Raw genomic sequence first — 23,509 nt, 5'->3', positions numbered from 1 at the left:
CTAAAGAAAATAGGGAAGATTGGAAGAGATTTTGAAATAAATAAACTTCCCATGGAACCATGATGGAACTATAAGCCTGATACAGGAACACCAACTTCAAATTTTTTTTCAACAAAACTTTACAGAAAATTGTATTTGCACATTTTCTAGCGGACCCAGCACTGCTGATAAATAAAAATAATTAAGACAAAGAAGGATTTTAACCGCGCACAAGTTTCCAATGTAGACTGTTAAATTTTCTTTTTTTTTTTTAACATTTTTGTAAAAACTAAACCATTTTCTGACAAGCTGCTTTTTTGTTATTTAGTTATCCATGTCTTGACTGCACGCTCATTTGCAGGCTTGTGCCGAGGAAAAATAGTGTTCTGTTTTTTTTTTCAGTTGTTCATCACTGCCCTACAGGGTGTTGGGCTGTAGTGCTAATTTGGTTTGCCTAAAGTGGATTTAAATGGGGCATTCAAAGAGGATACCGGTTTGTTTCACAGTGTCTACAAAGGCGTGGGTGGTAAAGTAAAAGTTTCCCTTTCAGACCTTGTGATCTACAGGATACCGGTTTGTTTCACAGTGTCTACAAAGGCGTGGGTGGTAAAGTAAAAGTTTCCCTTTCAGACCTTGTGATCTACAGGATACCGGTTTGTTTCACAGTGTCTACAAAGGCGTAGGTAGTTAAGTGAAAGTTTCCCTTTCAGACCTTGCGACCTACAGGGCACATGATGTGAGGTCATCTGTTTATGTGGCCCACATCTTAATGAGGACGCCCCTGAGTCCACCAACTCTAATGGGTATCGGTACCTGACTTTAATTGGGAAAAGCAAAGACAGTGCTGGTCACGACACCCAGCTCGTTACCCTTGGCCAAAGAAACAGATGACCTTTGTCACTTTAACATCTTTGTCAATACAAGATTGACTTTAAAAAAGATAATGAAGAACCAGGGTTTGAGAGAGTTTGAGTTTAGGCACATCGACACAATTTAGGCCATGTCGTGCCCTTGAAGAACCAGCAAATAGTTCGAGGCATCATAATGATCTGATTACCACCTCTTTTCATAGCTGTCTTTTGCCAGGATTAGGGACTCTTGCATTGACTTGGCAGTCCATTCCTTGATGCTGTCTTGCCAGAATTAGGAACTCTTGCATTGACATGGCAGTCCATTCCTTGAAGCTGTCTTGCCAGGATTAGGGACTCTTGCATTGACATGGCAGTCCATTCCTTGATGCTGTCTTGCCAGAATTAGGAACTCTTGCATTGACATGGCAGTCCATTCCTTGAAGCTGTCTTGCCAGGATTAGGGACTCTTGCATTGACTTGGCAGTCCATTCCTTGATGCTGTCTTGCCAGAATTAGGAACTCTTGCATTGACATGGCAGTCCATTCCTTGAAGCTGTCTTGCCAGGATTAGGGACTCTTGCATTGACATGGAAGTCCATTCCTTGATGCTGTCTTGCCAGGATTAGGGTCTCTTGCATTGACATGGCAGTCCATTCCTTGAAGCTGTCTTGCCAGGATTAGGGACTCTTGCATTGACATGGCAGTCCATTCCTTGATGCTGTCTTTACATCCCTTACTTTGTCTGCCTCAAAACATTATTTTGTAATATTAAAATTCATCACTTCATTTTTTTTCACCAATTCATTTAGCAACAGAAACTATTTCTCTTTTTTCTTAGATAAAATTAAAGAGTGCTTGGCTTCTGAGCTTAGGGGCCCCAGGTTCAAATCCTGGTGTTTTTTTTTTGGGGGGGGGGGGGGGGAGGGGGAGGGTCCTTTAAGGAAAGGATCTCTGAAGCCACCCAGCTCTCATGGGTACCTGACATTACTTGGGGAAAAGTAAAGGTAGTTGGTCGTTGCGCTGTCCACATGACACTCTAGTTAAATGTGGGCCACAGAAACAGATGACCATTACATCATCGGCCCTAAAGATCACAAGTTCTGAAATGGGAACTAAACAACTACAAACACTGGTAAACTAAATATCTTCTTAATTCAACACTTTTTACACTCTTGCCTGTTTAACAAATAAAACAGAACTTAAAAAAGATTAAAAACAAAAGAATTTATTGTTTCAAAAATAACATTCACTCGGTGTACAGAATAATAACAGTATATTAAAATTGTATAAAATTTTTAAAATGTGATCACAAAGGGTTGATTTAAAAAAAAATACCTGGCAATTACAACAAGCAACATTTATTGATAGAATTTAAAAAATAAAACAGGAATAAGGCTGAAAACAATTCAGTGTCTGCTGAATAAATAATAAGGCTAGTCTTTGAGTCCGAAGATTAGCGAGGAATGCAGTACTTCCCGTGGCTGCGCAGTCCCAGCTGTGACCTACATATTTTGCCACATTAAGGGCAAGCATAACCATTGTCTGCAGGTGGTATCCTTTTATCGACTCGTTTGGGACAAGTCATTTTTGGGCTAATTATTGCATTGCCTTCAGCCTGCGCAGAGTATTTTTAAAGATTATTGGCTCAAGCAGACCAATACCACTCTTTAAGCTAAATGCAGCTTATAGTAGCACAGAAGTCTGAGACGGCTGTGAACCACAGATAGCCGTAGGTGTTATATAGGAGTTTCCGTCTCCTAGACTGGCTGCCGACCAAAGCTATAAAGCCCAGCTGACTTGGTTCTACATCTAGATCTAGTCCTACATCTAGATCTAGTCCTGGAGCTAGTGAATACTAGTAAATCTGAATAGAAATGTGTACTTAATATTGTTGCAGATGAATCAAATTTTGGCCTTTTCGGTCACAAGAAGTTGCAAAGGTAAAAAAGATGCATTAAATGATACATTAATTGCCACAGAGAAAATAATTTATATAGTGCTGTTCACAAAGAGAATGGCTCCAGGCATTATGAAAACATGAAGTCAAAGTCATCTAAATAAGTTTTGATCATGTAGGCCATAATATTCTCCTTAAACATAGTGATGCACCTGATCTGTCTAGACTTTTCTCTGGTAGTTCTGGTGAGACTTTTACATTGTGACTTTTTCCTTTATAAGGTTGTGACCATTTGGAATGGGGTGATTTCCCACAGAGGAAAACAGCTTGGAAAAAAAAAAATATATCACAGCCAATTGTGCAAACTTTTTTGTTATTGACATATAAACTAATCAAAGAGAACTACGAGAACCAGTGACCAAGTTGGCAAGTGCTGTCAAACATGTTTTCCTTTACATTGCCTTTGCTTTTACAATGTTTTCCTTAATAAAGATTTTCTTTAGGACATATTCCTTTAGAAATGTAAATTTTCTAAGTATTTAAAGATAGTTACAATGTGGAATATATCTCTTTACTTCCATTACAAATTGTGGGGCCTCTAAAACAGGCTATAGCATGTTAATAATAATAACAATAATAATCTTTATTGTCCATAAGGAAATTAGTCTTACAATTTGTGCATTACACCAAACAATACTTTATAACTATAAAAACCAAAATGTACATTCACATCAGACAGCAAGCTCCTTGTTCCCATGGAATATGTTACATAGAAGGCATGTGTTGTTTAAAAACAACTCAATACAGAAAACAAGTAAAAATTTTGATTGTGTTAAGTGCAATTTTAAAATGTAAGTTACGGTCCAATGGATAGGTGAAGGTCCTCTAATCGTATTTCTTGCTGCTATCTTTGTCCTCCATTATAAACTTCAGAATGTGTTTGGCGAAAAGTTCTGGATACTCTAAATTTAGGGCATGCCCACATTTGTCGATGATGTCAACATGGCGGCAGTCAGGTAACTTAGCTTTTAAATACTCGGCTCCGCTGACATCTATTATCTGTTCAAACACAAACGAAACATAAGAGCATTAAACTAGAATTGTTCAACACTTACTTTTCAAGACTTACTAATAAAAGAATCCCTAATCGCTAGCTCTGCCACTCAGCTATTACTTTTATAACTTACTTTTCAAGATTTACTTATAAAACAATCCCTAATCGCTAGCTCTGCCACTCAGCTATTACTTTTATAACTTACTTTTCAAGATTTACTTATAAAACAATCCCTAATCGCTAGCTCTGCCACTCAGCTATTACTTTTATAACTTACTTTTCAAGATTTACTTATAAAACAATCCCTAATCTCTAGCTCTGCCAATCAGCCATTCACTAATCAATGATTTCTTTAAAAGATGATTTCAATCAAATGACTAATCTATCATCTATGTACTGTGTTCCACTTTTCTAAATAAGAACCACTAGTCTTCATGGAGATTTCAACCCAGGACCCAAGGTTCGGAAGCATGCTTAACCACATTATATTATAAAAATTATAAGAGAACACAAAATCGCTGAATCCTATTTGGCAAGTGAAAACAACTCAACTGAGGACACATCCATTCATAAAAACTAAACAAACTTGACAAAAACATAAAATATCAGCCTAAATTGAGCACTACGCAAGTGAAGGCCTAGGCACAACCAACATGTAAGCAAAGAAATGTGTATATTTAAATGAGCAATGCCAGCTAATGTTAAACTTGGATGGCTACAGAGTTAAGATCACTTTAGCAAGAGGAAAGACCATCTAATTTTTAGCTATCCACAAGCAGAAAGAGCAAATAAAAAAAAAAAATTCTAACTAAGCATTAGACATATTTGAAAAAGTTCTGATAATCTCATCCTTGTTGGCATGTTTGGATTCTGAAGATTGAACTGAAGATTATTACATCCTAGCCTAAGCCTCCTGCAGGACATCAGGGGAAGGGAGTGGGCACAGTTTGAACCTGTGACTAATAGTGTGACCATCAAGACCAGAGATCATACCCCCATGAACAGGCTGCTATTCACATGCATGCTAGATAACACAACTTTCCATAAACCAAGGGGGGAACATTACGGCTCACCCTACAAACTCTTAACAGATTCATAACTCAAATTCACTCATTGGTTATGTCACTAAATCAAATGTCAATTTTTACATGTAAAGTTTCAGTTTTCTTACCGAGTCCTGTTTCCCCCAGATAACTTGTGATGGTGGAGTTATGTTAGCCGCTACATTGCTCAACGAAGGCAGAAAGTGTAAAGATGAACTTCTGTATACTGGCAGAACAGAAAAAAATTAAACAATATTTGTACAAATCAATGATTGGATATTTTCTTTTTACTTCTTTAAGCAATGTCAATACTTAAATATATCCCCAGACTTGGGTATTTTCTACCATCAATAAAAATACTGGTACCCTCGAACATAAGTGATGATATATACCCATTAACTTTGTGTGTGTGTGTGAGATTAAAGTCCTAAATGTTTTAGAAACTAATATTAGAAAATTTGTATGAGCAAACCAAAAAGTGATATTATCTCATGACTTACATCTCAAGAAGAAATTCAGTCTTGGCTGCCGCAATGTCAACAAACCAACAAGGAACTAAAAAAAAAAAGACATGAATGTACTATTTACTTGACAACAGGCTATAACTTTCTATTTAATAAATTCACTTATTATTATTATAGCTTTTATATAGCGCTACTTTCATGCTTATAGCATGCTCAGAGCGCTTTTGGTCCAATCTCATTTGTGGACCAGTGAGGGGAGGGGGTGTCTATGAGTTGTTTTTCCATGCTGCCTTTAGGCGCTAAGTAAACACAACTCTGCCCAAGTCAGGTGTCGAACATCGAGCCCCCTTCTAGGTAGCCAAGCCAAGTCCAAGCGCACTTGGCCTCTTGACCACGCTTCCCACTTATGAAGCACAGAAAGTCATCAATAAGATAATCACAATTCAAAGTTTCCTTTTTAAAACATATTATTAAATAAAACCAACAAATTTGACAAAAATCATTCAATATTTATAGATGTGTGGATCATATGTTATAATATATATATATATATATATTTTTTAATCAGTGAACATCAATACTGACAATTGGGAAGACATAGCTCTAGACCACAACAGGTGGAGAGAGACAGTGACCAAGAAAGCTATGGACAGTGAAAGTACATGGGTCTCAGCCCAGGAAGAAAAACGCACAATCCGAAAAATGGCCAGCTCCTCTACCACCGAAGCAAAAGCCACCTTAACCTGCGCTGTGGATGGGAGTGTCTCTCCAAAATAGGGTTCCACAGCCACATGAGGAAGTGTGCTCTGAGATGAACCATAGTCGTTCTACGACTGAAGGAGGCCAATGATATATATTTTTTAAACAGTTAAACTGTTAGCTATTATAATTCATTATGATGATATGTTTTTATTGTATAGTTATTTAAGGACATGAATGGGTCTGAGCCTAGTGTATGATCGCCACATTGACACCATTATCTAATCTAAGAATGTTTCAAAGTATTTTAGAGGTAACACCAACTGAAATAACTTCAAGAAATATTCTTTAGGTCCAGTAACATTCACCAAGTGAAAGCAAAAAAAAAGAAAAAAAAAAGATTAATAGGGCAAGAACTGACAATGTCTAGATTAGGTTAAGACTAGTTAAGAATCATCAATGACTACAGTAAGACTGTTGAAGATGAGCATAGTATCTAATATGACAAACAAGAGACATTACATTGACTTATGAAAGGTCATTGGGGACAAACAAACCCCGTTTTGACAACTATTTACGAGAAACATTCATAAGAAGGTTAAACATATTTTAAAAAGTAAAAAAACACCCCCCACAAAGGAGATATAAGACAGATTGGACAAACATACATAAAACTCTTTTGTTTCCCTGGCAATCAAACCATTAATTAGCATTGACCTATCAAAAATCCTTTGTTCCTCTGGAAATCAAATCATTAATTAGAATTGAAATATCAAAAATCCTTTTTTTCCCCTGGCAATCAAATCATGAGTTAGAATTGATCTATCCGATGAAAATGTTTCACATGTAATGTTTAAGTGAGATAGATGTGAAGCATATTTTATTTTCTATAGTTATAATGTTTTGTGTAATGCACTTATTGTAAGTCAAATTTACTAATGGATAATTAAGATTATTGTTATAGATTCCAAAGGCTGGATGCGTAAGGACAGTGTAGGTACAAAATAGTCAGTTTCAAAGTAACTCATCCCCTTGCATTCTCTAGATACTAACACCATCAAACTACTGGTGCTAGTACTTCATAGATTATTACCACCCACACTGACATGATCAGCAGTTTTGTTACTAGAAACTCAAAAAAAAATTACCTGTTTGTTGATAAGAAAAGCTGATTTGTTATAACACAAAGTCTGAAATAACTCTTTCAATCCATCCACATCACGGGCCAGTAACTTGGAGTCCTCAAGGGTCAGATTTTCTACGCCTTTTGCTAATTTTTCTTTCAAGCCACGTGCCAGCTCAGAATCTACTGGTGTAAACACTGAAATATAGAGACACAGGCCTTCTAAAACACTTGCTGCTTTAACATGCAAAACAATCTCTTTCAAAACACTTCAGCAAAATGTTGAAACAATGAATAGTGCCTACATGCTACATATATTTTTTAAAAATCTTCTATTATTAATGTTTTTCTATAGCATGTCTTCTATGCCTCTATAATATGCTCTGTGTACTCAGGTCCAATCTCTTTGTTTGTCGTTTGTAAAATCTTTTACATGTTTCGGATGTTCCTTCGGAGTTGAAGATAGTTTACTTCCTAGTCGAAAACCTCCCGCAGGACGACGGGGCATGGGAGCAGGCAGGATTTTTACCCTCGACCATCAATCAATCTGAACGACAGTCTAGCACGCAAACCTCACGACCAGGCAGCCATCCTCTTTAGTGGATATAAGAGGGGAAAGAGGGGTATCTGGTAAAAGGTTTCCCAGTAAACACAATCTAGCTCAAGGCGAATATTAATAATAATAATAGTAATTTTATTTACAAAGCTCTGTAAACAAATATAATGTAGGTTCAAGGCGCTATAATAACATTACAAACATAAACACAAGAGCTAAAATGACAAACTAATCTAATAAAGTTTTGAGCAGGTACGTCTTAATGTAACATAAACACAAGAGCTAAAATGACAAACTAATCTAATAAAGTTTTGAGCAGGTAGGTCTTAATGTTTTTCTTGAATGAAGTGTAGCATGTTATCTGTCTCAAATTAAAAATTAAAAGTCTACATTCGGACTTGACACAAATTCCACTCCGCTAGGCACAATACTTTTTAAAGAGAAAATAGCCAAATATGATGAAAGAAAAGGAAAGTCCTGACCAGGGCAAAAAACGCAGACTTCAACTCCACCTAGCAGCAGCACAGCACAAGTTGATTGATACTGTGCATAACTTTCTATTATTCAAAAATATTATACCTAGTGCTGTAACATGCATGAAGCAATTATAAGTATTCATGCGTTGATCTAGTAATCTAGTTGTGCATGGTAGAGAATTAAACTCTGATAAGTTATTGGCAACCTGGTCCATCCTCTAATGGCACTAGGATAGAAAGATCTCTTATATGGGTGTGTCCCAGTTTATGGTATAAGATATGTGCCATTAAGTTGGTAAGCAAGTGATATGCCTTTAAGAAGACCATGAGGCATGTGTATCTAGTTTATAGCCTAAGCTTTCCCCAACATATGAAGATACTTAACAGTGTAAGGAAACAAAAAGTTGTCAAGAGATCACGAAACCCATAACCTACACTATTGTTTGAACTGCACACCATTGTAGGCAGACAAGGACTTGACCACTCTGCAGCCATGTCCAGTTAACTGGCTAAAATTTTAAAAAGTGAGCTTAATAACTTACTTGCAGGACAAATCATGGTCACTTTAGCCACTGTCTCTGGATGTCTGACAGCATAATGGCCAGCAATGTTGCCACCAAGAGAGATACCTATCAGGTGAACTTTGACACTAGACAAACCTGCCAACTCTAAAAACTGAAATTCATAACTTTGTTAACTTGTGCCAACAAAGAGTGAGCATCAACATTGACAACGTAGAGACACAAAATACAAACAATGGGCATGGTTTCAAGTAAAGGACAGTTCATTGGTTATAGGTAACATCCTCATCAGGGGACAGAACCAGGAAAAAGAAGGAGATTGAGAATTAGCCATGAGAAGAAAACATCTTGCCAAGTAATGGAGAGTCAATTGACTAAAATATAGGTAACTGCTCATCGGGGGACAGAACCAGGAAAAGGAAGGAGATGCAGAATTAGCCATGAGAAGAAAACATCTTGCCAAGTAATGGAGAGTCAATTGACTAAAATATAGGTAACTGCTCATCGGGGGACAGAACCAGGAAAAGGAAGGAGATGGAGAATTAGCCATGGGTAGAAAACATCTTGTCAAGTAATGGAGAGTTAATTGACTAAAATATAGGTAACTGCTCATCAGGGGACAGAACCAGGAAAAAGAAGGAGATGAAGAATTAGCCACGAGAAGAAAACATTTTGTCAAGTAATGGAGAGTTAATTGACTAAAATATAGGTAACTGCTCATCAGGGGACAGAACCAGGGAAAAAAAAGAGAGACAGAAGTACCATGGGAAGACATTTTCAAGGAATGGACATCTAAAAAGTCTAATGCTAGCTAAAGACAAAAAGGAATGGAGAAAGATGATGTTAGGACTTTTAAGTTATATATTAGTAGATTTCTTAAATGTCTACGTAGCTACAATATCTGTGTGTATATTTTTCAGAAGAATTACCAGCATTTTTCTTTTGCATTATGATGATACTAATCCCTAGGTTCAGCCTAACAGACACACAGTCATTGGTTCACCTGACATATGGTTCACACAAATAATGAGTGACAATTATTTCACAGGACAGTAACATTGTTTAATTTGTTCACATTGATATTACATTCTGTTGTTATAATTTTGTTTCTATTATTTCCAAGAATTTTTTATTGGTAGCTCAGCATAAGATCGGGCATGATTCAAGTTTGTTTGTTAATCTTTCTAAAGCATGGCAACAGTAAATGAGAATTATTTTTTTAAAAACTTGCCTTCTTTGTTGAACCATTTTTCATGTGAACCAATAGTCATGTAGGGTTTGTCTGTAAAACATTAGTATGGAACCTATCACACCGACAGATCATGTCATAGAAACTTGGTATAACTGGACCCTGCCTCAAAGTGTGGCAAGGTGGTAACTGCCAATAAAGAAGACTAGGCCAATAGGGAAGCAAAACAAGACCTCTTTCAGACCGCTAAGATCTATGTTCCTTACACAAGACAGCCCACACAGTAACCGATTGTATGGACTCTATATCTATTTATTTATATTTTCTTTTTTAAGTTTTGGTTTATCAGATACCACTTATGTAACAGCCTATAATTTCTTTGGCTGCTACACTTTATAATGAATCACTTTGTGTAGGAATTTTGTCACTAAAATAATACTGTTTCAACTTAGATCACTTCATTCATTCAACCCTAAACACCATGGCCACTTCCCTCTATGATCAAACGATAACATACTAGCTATCATCCTCATTATCTTCTTGCACGAGACTTCCCTACTCATCTATCTGATCCACTATATATAAATACTAATTAACCACATAGTTCATCTGTGATAAAGTAATTTAATTTGAGTGAAGTCTCTTTGCATCATTAAGAAATTCATATTGTGTGCCAAACTATTATGGTCCACCACACAATGTACTATACACTTACTCTGTGAAAAGTGTCCATCATATAGTCCATACTGAGCTCCACTTCTTCCCCTGGCACACTCGAGTGACCATGTCCGAGGAGGTCCACTGCAATAATGTGAAGATCCTTAGGTAATAACTAGTTGGAATGGAAAATTTTGCATTCATTGTTACAGTGTTATTTTATTGCCTGGTAGTGCGGTTTGTGCGCTGGACTGTCGTTCGGATTTATTGACCATCGAGGGTTCAAACCCTGCCCGCTCCCATCCCCTGTCGTCCTGCGGGAGGTTTGGACTAGGAAGTAAACTATCTTCAACTCTGAAGGAACATCCGAAACATGTAAAACATTTTACATTTTACAAACATTCTTCACATGAAGCCGAGAGGACAGGAAAGTGCTGGGAAGTCATTAAAAAAACTAGCAAGAGACCGTGGAGAGTGGGGTGTTTTTACTAGGGTCCTATGTTCCATGAGGAACTCAAAGGAAAGTTGATGATAATCATCTAGAACTATTATCAGGAACAAAAAAGAGATTTACATAGATAATGAGTTTGTAATAGCCACATCTAGAGGGCGTTTCTACAACTAAAATTATAGTCCGAAATATTAGTACAGAATAAGATTAATGGAAAAAATTAATTGTTAATAAAACATTAACTAATTCAATAGTTGCATCATTGAGGACTATCAGTAGAACTTAAATAGACCCCAGGCTGACAACAGCTATGTCTGCATCAAACGTGGAGAAATAAGCAGGTCGTAACTTTGTTCGCATTGTCATGTGAAACACTGCACTCATCCTTAATGTTCGTAATCAAAGACATGGCCATTATTATAAATACTTCAATTTATCCCATTGCTTTAAAACAATGATTGCCAACATTGTATCTGCCCTTCTGGTGGACACAAAATAAGCGTTATAATACTTAATGAAACGGAGATGAATTACTTTAATGCTTTGACTCCAGCTTTCCTTATTTGCAGTAAAACCATGAATGAAAACCAAGCTTGGTTTGTCAGATCTGGGTTTATTCTTCTCCCCGTAGCAGAAAGTCACTTGACCATCACTGACATACTTTGTTTTCAGACCTGCAATGTAGCCTTGAACCCTGCAATGTCATCAATTCACATAACATTGGTAACGGAAGATTAAGAAATAGGTGTTATGACATAATCAGGGTTTAGTTATTTGTTTCGGGAATAGGGGAAAAGTTTAACTTAGCGACGATGACATAAAGTTTGTTAAAAAACAAGAATGCTCTAAGTTACACTATCAACAAGACGCTTTTCATTAGGACACTACGAAATAAAAAGTAATATACAGACGGCTAGTAACAGGGGACATTAGACGGATCCCTTTTTGCGTATTAAAAGTGGTTATTGTTTCAACAACAGTGTCGACTACCTCTATTGATTGTTTTGGCATTTCGCCAGTGTTCCTGAATTAGATTGAAAGTTACCTCCGGATTATTTCATTGATTATGTTCGACACCGCGGAAGATCCACAACAAGGTTCTAATCATTTGATAGTTTAATATTAGATTTTTAAATAAATTTGCATAGATGCTTAAGGGGGGGGGGGGCTCAGAGGAAGAGTAAAGGGTTATTGTAAATCAGCATTATTTCTTTGGAGTAATTAAAAAGTCATGAAGCAATTGTGTTTGAGTAATTAAAAAGTCATGAAGCAATTGTGTTTAAGTAATTAAAAGGTCATGAAGCAATTGTGTTTGAGTAATCAAAAAGTCATGAAGCAATTGTGTTTGAGTAATTAAAAAGTCATGAAGCAATTGTGTTTGAGTAATCAAAAAGTCATGAAGCAATTGTGTTTGAGTAATCAAAAAGTCATGAAGCAATTGTGTTTGAGTAATTAAAAAGTCATGAAGCAATTGTGTTTGAGTAATTAAAAAGTCATGAAGCAATTGTGTTTGAGTAATTAAAAAGTCATGAAGCAATTGTGTTTGAGTAATTAAAAAGTCATGAAGCAATTGTGTTTGAGTAATCAAAAAGTCATGAAGCAATTGTGTTTGAGTAATCAAAAAGTCATGGAGCAATTGTGTTTGAGTAATTAAAAAGTCATGAAGCAATTGTGTTTGAGTAATCAAAAAGTCATGAAGCAATTGTGTTTGAGTAATCAAAAAGTCATGAAGCAATTGTGTTTGAGTAATCAAAAAGTCATGAAGCAATTGTGTTTGAGTAATCAAAAAGTCATGAAGCAATTGTGTTTGAGTAATTAAAAAGTCATGAAGCAATTGTGTTTGAGTAATCAAAAAGTCATGAAGCAATTGTGTTTGAGTAATCAAAAAGTCATGAAGCAATTGTGTTTGAGTAATTAAAAGGTCATGAAGCAATTGTGTTTGAGTAATTAAAAAGTCATGAAGCAATTGTGTTTGAGTAATTAAAAAGTCATGAAGCAATTGTGTTTGAGGAGAAAAATAAAAAATGTTTCAAAGAAAATGTTCCTGTTTAGTCATTCTTTAACTATTAACTCTTTTAAGATATGAGTATAGTTCACTAGCCTATACAACTTACCAGAAAATGAAAAGTATAATGTAATGTGGGTATAAGAGATAAACACACAAGATGGCTGCCAGGGAAACTGCGTTGAAACCAATTATAACAGCAGCCAACAATACCCAGGTTGACATGGTTTATCTTTAGTTGATACGATGAGACTGTCTTGGTTTATGATCTATTAGACTTGTAATATAACAATATAAGACATTTTATCTAGAAATAATTATGAACAGATCTAGATTATAGATCTATAGTTACATTTAGTAGATGTATTCTAGAATCAATTAATTTATTAAACACAAGATGGCTGCCTGGTCGTGCAGTTTGTGCGCTAGACTTGCCGTTAGAACTTATCAATGACCTTGGGGGTTCAAACCCTGCCCGCTCCCATCCCCCGTCATCCTGAAGAATGTTTGGACTAGGAACATCCGAAATATGTAAAACAAACAATCAAACAAGTATTAATTGTGGGAAGCGTGGTCGAGAGAGAGATGGCTACCTAGAAGGGGGCTCGAGGTTCGACACCCGACTCGGGCAGAGTTGTAATTACTGAGCGCCTAAAGGCAGAACGGAAAACCAACTCCTACATACCCACATCCCCACTGGTCCACAAATGAGATTGGACCAAAAGCGCTCTGAGCATGCTATAAGCATGAAAGTAACGCTATATATATATAAAAAAAAAAAGCTATAATAATTAGTATAGATCTATTTACAGCATGTATATACACTATAGATCTATTTACAGCATATATATACACTCTAGAGATCTAGTCAGCAAGGTCAAGAGAGAGACTATGAGGCATTGGCCATCCTTTAACTAAGGATCAGGAATGTGCCCCAGAGAGGCAACTCTGATGCTGCTGCAAAGGGGCTAAAACACTGGATGGAGGCAACAGTTAAGGATTTTAAAGCTGCAAGCCTTATTATATGCAGTTTTGCCTGCAAGGATAGGGGGGGGGGGGGGGGGGGTTGGCAACCCCAAAAAACTTGCAAGCATGATGCCTCTTATATCTTCACGACAAAAATAAAACATTGACTGATATATAATTAAATATATATATATATACATATTTAAATACAAACTATAAATTCTAAGCTTTTACTTAATTACTATAATCTACATGTATGTTTGAACATTTCATTTTTTTTATATATAATATGCACATAGTTGACATAGATAGGCCTACCTACTACTACTATATTAATTTAATATTAGTATAAATCAAACTTTGTAGCACCTATGTTAAAAGTTAACCCTTTTTCAACTAAAAGATCTAAATATTTATTTTTGACAGAGTAGTCAGTAGATCTTACCAAATATAGAACTAGTTAACTGGATTTTCTAACTAATAGTAGCTTAGACTCTACTTAGAGTACTTAGACTGATTTTTATACTACCATTTACTAGATAATAGATATCTAGCTAGATCTAGCTAGTCAAGATGTCATTTTAATTCTATGATAATAGTAACAGAGCAGATCCATCAATTTACACCTATTTATATCTAGGTCTAATAAAGAAACTAGATTCTAGTAAGTATTAAGTATTAGAGATCTTGACATACAATAGTCATTAATGACATTATCTACTTAATCTACCTAGACTCTAGACCTAACCCAGTAAGTTCAGTAACTGTCCTAACTACTTAAACTATAACACATGCAAACGTAAGAGTAATGCTAGATTTAATTAGATCTAGACTTTACTAGATACGATCTACTTTCAGTCTTTTGATCTACGCTGCTTATGCCGGCAGATCAAACTTATTAGAATTAAATCTACTTACTAAATAAGGGCGTCTCAGGGTGGGGCCATACGGACGGATTTGTTTCTAGCTTTTGACTATGTTTACGTTTTGATACAAAGCGAAAGTTCGGAAACAGCGCATGCGCCTGTATGTAATATTGTATATTTCGAATAAACTGGCTTTTAGCGAAGAAACTATTTTGTGTAAATTTTTCACCTTTCTTCTGACCTCGTACTGGCGTCTCGCGACATCATTGAATAAATTAATATTTTTTTTTTTTACATTGGGAATAATGTCGTTTTTTTTTAAATATTAATACTCATATATGGATTTAAAAGTAGCCTAGTGTTGAAGCAAGGGAAATAATAAAGAGATTATCAATTTACATCTTGACCTTTTTTTTTGTTCTCTCCCTTGGCTAGCGAAGATTTAATAATATTCTTTTATAAAAGGAGGACTCAAAGCGTCGTGATTTACAGTGTATTAGGGCTACTAATTTAACGCATTTTTCGAAATAATGTAATAGCCTACATCCGTATGCAGTGCTTTTAGTAGGCTTCATCCTTCATAGGGGCATACACAAGATAGTTAACAACAAAAAAGAACAATTCTGTCAGAACGTGGAAAAAATAATTACGGAGATAAAGAGTTAAACCGAAGTACAAAGAGACTTTGCTAAAATGTGAAGCAATTATGACACTATTTGTTGTTCGGAAAGATATTAACTCTTTCTCTCCGTAATTATTTACCACATTCTGGTGGAATCAACGCTGATATCGTCAGTTAGGAGAGAAAGAGTTAAATTACCTTTAAACAAATGAACGTAATGCTCTGGGATCATACAGCCTAAAATTGTGTGTGTAACCAACTCTAAGATGTAAACACTCGAACAGGATCTACAGGTTATTGAAAAAGCAGCTCTAAGATGTAGACACTCGAACAGGATCTACAGGTTATTGAAAAAGCAGCTCTAAGATGTAGACACTCGAACAGGATCTACAGGTTATTGAAAAAGCAGCAGACGACTTTGTGAGGTGGCCAGACAAAAGAATTGAGGATGAAGAGTTGGATTAGTCCATTTAATTCCATATGCCCGAGAACAAGGATAGGAGTTAGGAGTGAAACTGAATCTGATGAGAACATGGATAGGAGTTAGGAGTGAAACTGAATCTGATGAGAACATGGATAGGAGTTAGAAGTGAAACTGAATCTGATGAGAACATGGATAGGAGTTAGGAGTGAAACTGAATCCGATGAGAACATGGATAGGAGTTAGGAGTGAAACTGAATCAGATGAGAACATGGATAGGAGTTAGGAGTGAAACTGAATCCGATGAGAACATGGATAGGAGTTAGGATTGAAACTGAATCTGATGAGAACACGCAGACGATGCCATAAATATAGAATTTTAAAGATGTAAAGTTTATTGACAGGGGTGCATCATTTAATTATGCTGTCTCGTGCGAACGAACGAGGTCACTGAATATTATATATAGGCCTATATTAAATATTTTTAAAAATAGGCTGAAAAGCAGCATGAAAAGAAACAGAAAATTTCATGGTGATGGCTGTTGATAAGGAAATTCTGCGAGTAATCTATTTGAACACACTCTAATAGCTCATTGATGGGGGATCTTAACGAGCCTTGTATGTGAATATGAAGGCCAATATGATAGAAGTATTTATTTTTTCACGTTATAATAAAAATATCATTTCAAGTGTTATTTAGTAGTATCAAATAGTTTTAAAAATCATGAAAGGAAAATTCACATAGCAAACCAAGAAGGAGCGGTGGCTATAAGCGGTAAAGCGCTTGGCTTCCGAACCGAGGTCCCGTGTTAGAATCCTGGTGAAGACTGGGATTTTTAACCCAGCTCTAATGGGCACCTGACATATCTGACATTAGTTGGGGAAAAGTAAAGGCGGTTGGTCGTTATGCTAGTCACATGGCACCCTGGTTAACCGTGGGCCACAGAAACAGATGACATTTGCATCATCTGCCCCCATAGATCTCAAGGTCTGAAAGGGGAACTTCACTCTTTTTTAAAACCATGCAGGCTACTTACTATTATAAATGCATTATGATACATAAACCCAGTTTTCGTCACAATATCAAACTTAACATAATGAGTTTAAGGATATGTATAATTCGATACCCCTCAAATGGCACGTAATATGATGGCCGGATTGCATAGAAATGCCTGGCCCTGTCAAGTTGATACTTTAAACAATTATTTATTGTACCTAAGAAAACATATGAATCAATAAACGAAAATACCCAATAAATTGTTGGGAATTAATTATTTTGTTTGATATAGAATGAGGGAAATAACGTGCACATTATTGGTAGATATAGTTTTAAGGACGGAGTTCTTCCCCCCCCCCCCTTTTTTTTTTTTTTAACAAAAAGGGTTTTAAAAATAATTTGCGTGTTATATTTTTATTGGTCCTACCACCAATGTCCTGGAACGTAACGATTTACAACAGTCATGACACCAGTTATGAAAAATGTCCTCAAAACGTTTTCAGTATCAAATGATGCAGACGCATCTCTCGAGAATAGTCTTAGTAGACCTATACTTTTCAAAAAGTGCTACTTAAACCCCAGAAATTGTTGATAGTTCATTTGGTTGTCCTATTTTCCGGCTGTAGATACATGTCCTCACATGCCGTCTCCAGTTTCCATGGAAGCCTGAGAGCCAAGAAAAAGAAATCCTAAAACACAATCCGAATTATTTTTGTTGGTGCGTTTACCAGTTTTTAATGCGATATCTTACTATATATATAGGCTATGTTTTGAAGAGAATGCTATTTGTGGACCGGATTATATTTGGTAATTCCCGATTTTTATTCCCAGTCCGACACTGCTATAGTATGGTGTAGTATTGGACGATTTTTATCGTTTAGAAAAAGAAATCTTATTAGCCTACTATCATTTACAATGAAAACAAACAAAAAAATGCTAGCAATTTAATCTTAACCTGCATAAAAATAAATGATTTGTTTTACAAATAAATAACTAATTTTGTGTCATTGGAAAAAAAAAAACATACTTCGCGCCCCTCCCCTTTGTCAAGCCAACGCCCCCTACCACTACAGTGGGGCGGGTTCCAAAACATTCACGTATTCCGTGTTCCCTCTTTTCAAAGCTTATTGTGGTAAGGTGTTCATCCGGAAGGTGTGTGACAGACTAACCAATCACATCTTCTGTTACTTTCAAGCTACGTAGAAGCACATGTGTTGGTGTGTAGCTCTTATTGGCGGCAGAATTTAAGTGAGCAGTGCTCATTACTTCTAATCACTACCTTAGAAAAAAAAACACGAAGGATCTAGAATAATCTAGATTTAATACTATATATCCAGAATAGTCCACAGATCTAGGTGAAGTCATCTGAGCTCGATTTCTTAATCTTTGTTAAATCTAATTGAATGGAGAAAGTAAATCTAGATCTAGTTTCGTCTAGAGTCTAAATATAGATTAGATCTAGAATCTAGTCTAGGTCTATTTGAAAGTATTTGCCGTAGTAGGTTAGTAAGTTAGTAGGACGTTATATCTAGATTCTATCTAGTCTAGATCTAATTACCTCACCCATCTTTTTTTAACTATTTGAAGTAATGTCTGAATTATATAAGACAATCTATGTCTATCATCATCATTATCACTCCTTTGAGTTCCTCATGGAACATAGGGTAGTGAGTTCGAAATCCGCGTATAAACACCGGAAGTAGTATTCCATTTTTCATATAAAACCTGCATAGGTCCATAAACGTTGGTATTTTGAATTTCATAGTAAAATTACATTTTTATTTTTTTTTTACAAAATTTGTGTTCAATGTGCTCTAGAATGTTAATATTTTCAAATGGCATGTCCCGATTATTCCAGTGTTGGCTTGTTTTTATTAAAATGAAGATCAAATGACTGCATATTTTTGTTTTTATGTTTGTCAATTGAAATAATCCGTGTTTCATCCTTTTTAAAAGAGGCTCATCTGGGTAATTACTTAAAGATTCGTAATTGATAACTTAGAAGCATATTTTCAATCAGATTTAATTAGAAAAACGTCCTCGAGTGAAGTCCTCTCGATTCACTCAAATATGTGACCAATTATCGATAGTTGACATTTTTCAGCACTGAACACTATATTTTTGGACAAGTTGGCAGAAACAAAATTATCCATGAAAACAAGAGCTTTGCTAAAACATATATACATCCATCACTGTCAGTACGTATTTAAATCCATCTCAATCGGCCCCCTATTTATAACCATCTATGATTTGAATAATTTCTTTTTAAAAGCAATTGATTAATCTAAATATAAAATTAATTATTTTTACATAAGGTAAAATAATTTTCTAATTATTCCAATTCAATACAATATATGATTTAATGTAATCTATACAATTTTAAAAAATTCTTAGTTATCTTTTAAATAAGTTTGTACCACTAGTCATTGGTAATGTTCATAGAATTTAAGCTTTGTTTGCATCATATAATTATCAACTACTCTAGTTAGGTTATTATTATTTCACTATAATTTTTTTTTACTATTATTATTATTATATTTTATTACTATTAATTTTAAGATTTTTTGATTAAAATATTATATAGCTATTATTGTTAAATACAAAAATATAAGAAATTGAATTACATTTTTAAAGGCAATACTATGGTTTGTTTTTCACATTTAGGTGAAACATCAAGGACCCTTACACTGCATTAAAAATTGCTAGATGCACCAGAGTTTCTATTTAACTCTCAGATTAATGCTTTTAGTTGTCCTCTAAATTAATTATCAAACCATGATATCTCTACTGTTAGTAAACTCCACTCAATTTTTAAATCAAACTATACCTCAGTCTACACTGGGCATATTAATGAGTTTCTCATTACAAAGGGATTTATCAGGCCCATTAGTATGTATAAAAAAATGTGCTTCACCACAATACTTGGGCTGAAAAAATCTTAGTTTTTTTAAATTTATTATCATGAAAAGCACCAAATGCTAAAATGGCTATTTTTAGATGGTAAGACAAAAGTCAATGGCAACAACGCTTGCATTATCTTTGCACTAAAAAAGAGATGAGCAAGAGATAAATTTTCTTTTTGTTTACCAAGAAAAAGATGTGGGGAAATTATTATGGATTAATTAAATTAGAGTGGACAGATGAGCAAGAAATGAAATGGCAAATGAAATAAAAGCTGCTTTGAAAGATGTTGGTGTGCCTATTCTTAAAGAAAATATATTGTTTACAACAGCAAATAATCTAAGAATCTGTGAGATTACCCATAGCCTATTAGAATAATTATGGAATTATGGATGATGCTGAGATTATATAATTATTCTTTAATTGTGATACTATTTTACATTTCCTTAAATGTATTTTAATTTTATTTGATTTGATTTGCTGATGTCTAAGTGATGATTGTAAATATGCTATTTTATTTCCAAAAAAAACAACAACAAACATTTGTTGCAATAAAAAAATCTATTTTGATTAATAATCAACCCATAAAATAGAATATCTAGATATTTTTCTTATATAAAATCATGCATTAGGTATTAATATTTAGAATGCATCTATTCTTTTCATAATATTAATTATGTTCTTCATTAACTTGTGTTGCAGATTTGATATAGATTTAAAAATTATTTACTTCATTCTTCAAAAATTACTTAAAATCAAAGCATTACTTTTCAATTTTGTAAATAATATTTTCAGCATAATAATTAATTCATACTTTAAAAGTATAGATACCTGACACTTAAATAAAAAAAAAATTCTCTTTCAAGATTTAAATCTTTCAAAATGAATTTTTAACAAACATAAGTACTTTTCAATTACAAATAGTGTTTTACTATATATTCATTAAGAGTACACTTATATTTCTTTAAATAATAATTATTAATCCTATCAATACATTCAAAATTGATTCAATGTTACATGCAATAAAGAGAAACTCAAAACAAAATTAGAAAAAAATTAGATAAATTGGCAGCACAAACAAAAAAATACTCTTGACCTATTTCCCAGTTTGATTCAACTTCCGGTAGTGAACAGAAATGACATGGATCTAAAAAATCAAGACTTTCCCCCTCTCAAATAAAAATTAATATCTCCCCTTCCACTTGTCATACAGTGATAAATTTAGTATGGTTGGAAATATTTTTTCAAGCCCTATTCAACCATATAGGTTTTATTAGTATATTGTGAGTTTGAATTTTTTATCGAACTACCTACATAGGGCCTCGACAAAAACACGCCACTCTCCACGGTCTCTTGCTAGCTTTTTGATGGTGTCCCAGCTCTTCCCGGTCTTCTCTGCTTCTTCAAGTACACTGCGTCGCCATGTGTTCTTTTTGGTCTTCCTCTGCGTCTTGTTCCCTGGGGGTTCCACTCTAGGGCCTGCCTAGCTCTGTTGCTGGTATCTTTTCTAAGGGTGTGACCAATCCATCTCCACTTCCTAAGACCTGCTCCTCTATGTCTATAGTCTAGGTATAATATTAATAGTTAGATCTAGTAATAGTTCTTACTAGATTAAGTCTAAAGGCTTAGAAATGCACGGTAGGTAGGGGCATACCAATATCATGAATATGACGAATGTCATCGTCGTGATCGTGATTAGATTCTACTCAATATAGAGAATCTAGATATAATCTAGAGCATCTAGATATATATGTAAATGTAGGCCTAATTCAAGAATTAATTGATCATAATGATACAAAAATTATTTTTAAGTATGCTAGAACAAATTCGTACAAGTGCTCCTTCTTCCCCAGTGCCATTAAATAAAGAATGGGATGCATTAAACCTTTCAGCCAGGAAAACCAACCAGTTAGCAACGTTTAAATCATGCATGACTCTAGATTGATACACGAAATGCGTAGGATGTAGACTCTAGTCTACTCTAGATCTAGAATCAATATAAATATCTTATTTTTTGAAGTAGGCCCTTACCTGATCTGTTGATCTACATTTGAAGCTTTTAACGTCAAAACTTATGATCATATGATCTTAATACAACCTGTCACTTCACATTGCATTTATCATTTATAGAGAATAATTCAGGAAAATCTAGAAATAACAGTAAAAATTCCAATTTCTCAAGATAGCCTTAAACTCAATATCTTTGGTATGGCATCACAACACTCCATTCTATATTTTTTTTTAGATGGTGATGCACTCTTTTGCTCTAGAAATAGAACATCCTACAGATGAATGAAACCAGCACCTTTGGGCTTGAAAACTACTGCAGCAAGTGTATCTCTAAAAATATTTGTATGAGGTAAAGTTTTTCTTCTAAATGCTTTAGTTATCTTTAAGTTAACTTCATTGCTTCCTTTGATGTATGTATAATACAGTACAGGCAAACTATAACACTACAGATAATCCTCAGAGAAGCAAGTATTTTTTAAATTATTTTTTTAACTAATATTTTAAGCATGTTAATTGAGAATTTCAGTTTCAATGTTTACATAATATTTTAAGAATAATTTTCTTAGTTCTCTCAATGTTTAGTAATTTTTTTTGTATACATTTGATATTTTGTTCTTATTTTGTATTAAGAGAGAGAGAGAGAGATTAGTTCAAGAGTGTTCAAACTAGTTTATTATATATTTCAGTATCCATACAGAGATTTAAACTCAATTTGTTTGGTTAAGTAGTCTTGAGCTCTATTCAATTATCTCATCATTTTCAGGTCAAGTTGTGAAGTACATCCTAGCACTGTGCAGTAAGCATGTCCAAATTTTATTCTTTTGACTCAACCTAAATTCAACAATTTAGTTATTTTTAAATTAGCTTCATTATGTATACACAGCAGTCTAGGTATAAAACTACAGATAAACCTCAGAAAAGCAAGTAATTTTTTTAATCTGTTGTTTATTGCATGCTAAAAATATGTTTGTTTTCAATGTTTAAATTACCTTTTAACATTTTAAGAATAATTTTGTAAGTTAGTTCTCTCAGTATTTTTTTCTTGTTAGTATAATTTTGATATGACTTAGTTCTTTTCACTTGGTATTAATAGAGCTAGATTAATTCAAGTGGCCAAACTAGTTTAGTACATATTCCATTATCTCTACTAAAAGTTACTCTTCTTTGATGCTGTATCCATTTATCATTAGATAAAAAAAAATTTCAGATCACGTTGCAGAGCACAATCGATCTTTAGCATACAGTTGAATGGAACAATTATCTACTTAGAACAAACTATAGAAGCTACATGTCCACAAGTTGTTTTTTTCCTTTAAGGCAAGTAGTCTTTTTAATTAATAATAATTATCAAAAATAAGCAAAATTGTATTTTTTCTTAATATATTCATAGTACAGAACATGCAAGCTATGAAAATGATTATACAATAGAGCAAAGCAAGTATAATTTTACTTTTCTTGTTGCTGTTGTTGTTGATCTGTTGTTTTACGCATGCTAATTGAGAATGCTATTTTTTCCAATAACATTTGAAGAATAATTATTTCATTCAGCTACAATAATTTAGGAGTAATTAACAAGCTTAGTAAAAACTCCATCATCTTCACCAAGATTTAGACACATCTTTGGTTAGACTGCCTAATGTTTTATCCATTTATCATTACAATCATAACATTTTGAATTTTGCAGTGTCAGAGTACATTCTAGCACTCTAAAGCAGCATTCAGATGAATAAAACCGCCATCTACCTGGAGCAGGCAAAATAT

At 34.5% G+C, this 23,509-nt stretch overlaps 1 protein-coding gene and 1 long non-coding RNA gene across 3 annotated transcripts; one reads left to right on the top strand and one right to left on the bottom strand.

Annotated features, from left to right (window-relative positions):
- Nucleotides 1–2,034: 2,034 nt before the first annotated feature.
- On the bottom strand, nt 2,035–14,929 carry LOC106080031 (monoacylglycerol lipase abhd6-B-like). Of its 2 annotated transcripts, none has more exons than XM_056006848.1 (9): nt 14,850–14,929; nt 13,075–13,242; nt 11,495–11,654; nt 10,568–10,684; nt 8,685–8,817; nt 7,136–7,308; nt 5,325–5,379; nt 4,953–5,050; nt 2,035–3,786 (listed from the first exon to the last, which is right to left on the bottom strand). In XM_056006848.1, exons 2-9 carry the CDS (start codon nt 13,188–13,190, stop codon nt 3,613–3,615), a joined length of 1,026 nt encoding a protein of 341 aa, XP_055862823.1. In that variant the 5' UTR covers nt 13,191–13,242; nt 14,850–14,929; the 3' UTR covers nt 2,035–3,612. The 2 variants fall into 2 exon arrangements, with proteins under 2 accessions (XP_055862823.1, XP_055862824.1); XM_056006849.1 differs by lacking the exon at nt 14,850–14,929 and adding an exon at nt 14,770–14,788.
- A 3,024-nt stretch (nt 14,930–17,953) lies between these two features.
- LOC129922157 (uncharacterized) lies at nt 17,954–23,059 on the top strand. The gene is made up of 4 exons (XR_008774133.1): nt 17,954–18,339; nt 21,984–22,097; nt 22,512–22,544; nt 22,956–23,059. It is a non-coding gene; the product is annotated as an uncharacterized LOC129922157 (long non-coding RNA).
- Nucleotides 23,060–23,509: the final 450 nt, after the last annotated feature.

Source organism: Biomphalaria glabrata, chromosome 12 (genome assembly GCF_947242115.1).
Source record: "Biomphalaria glabrata chromosome 12, xgBioGlab47.1, whole genome shotgun sequence".
Classification (NCBI taxonomy): Eukaryota; Metazoa; Mollusca; class Gastropoda; family Planorbidae; genus Biomphalaria; species Biomphalaria glabrata.
The sequence above is the reverse complement of the archived record's forward strand: the minus strand, read 5'-3'. Positions and strand labels throughout refer to the sequence as shown.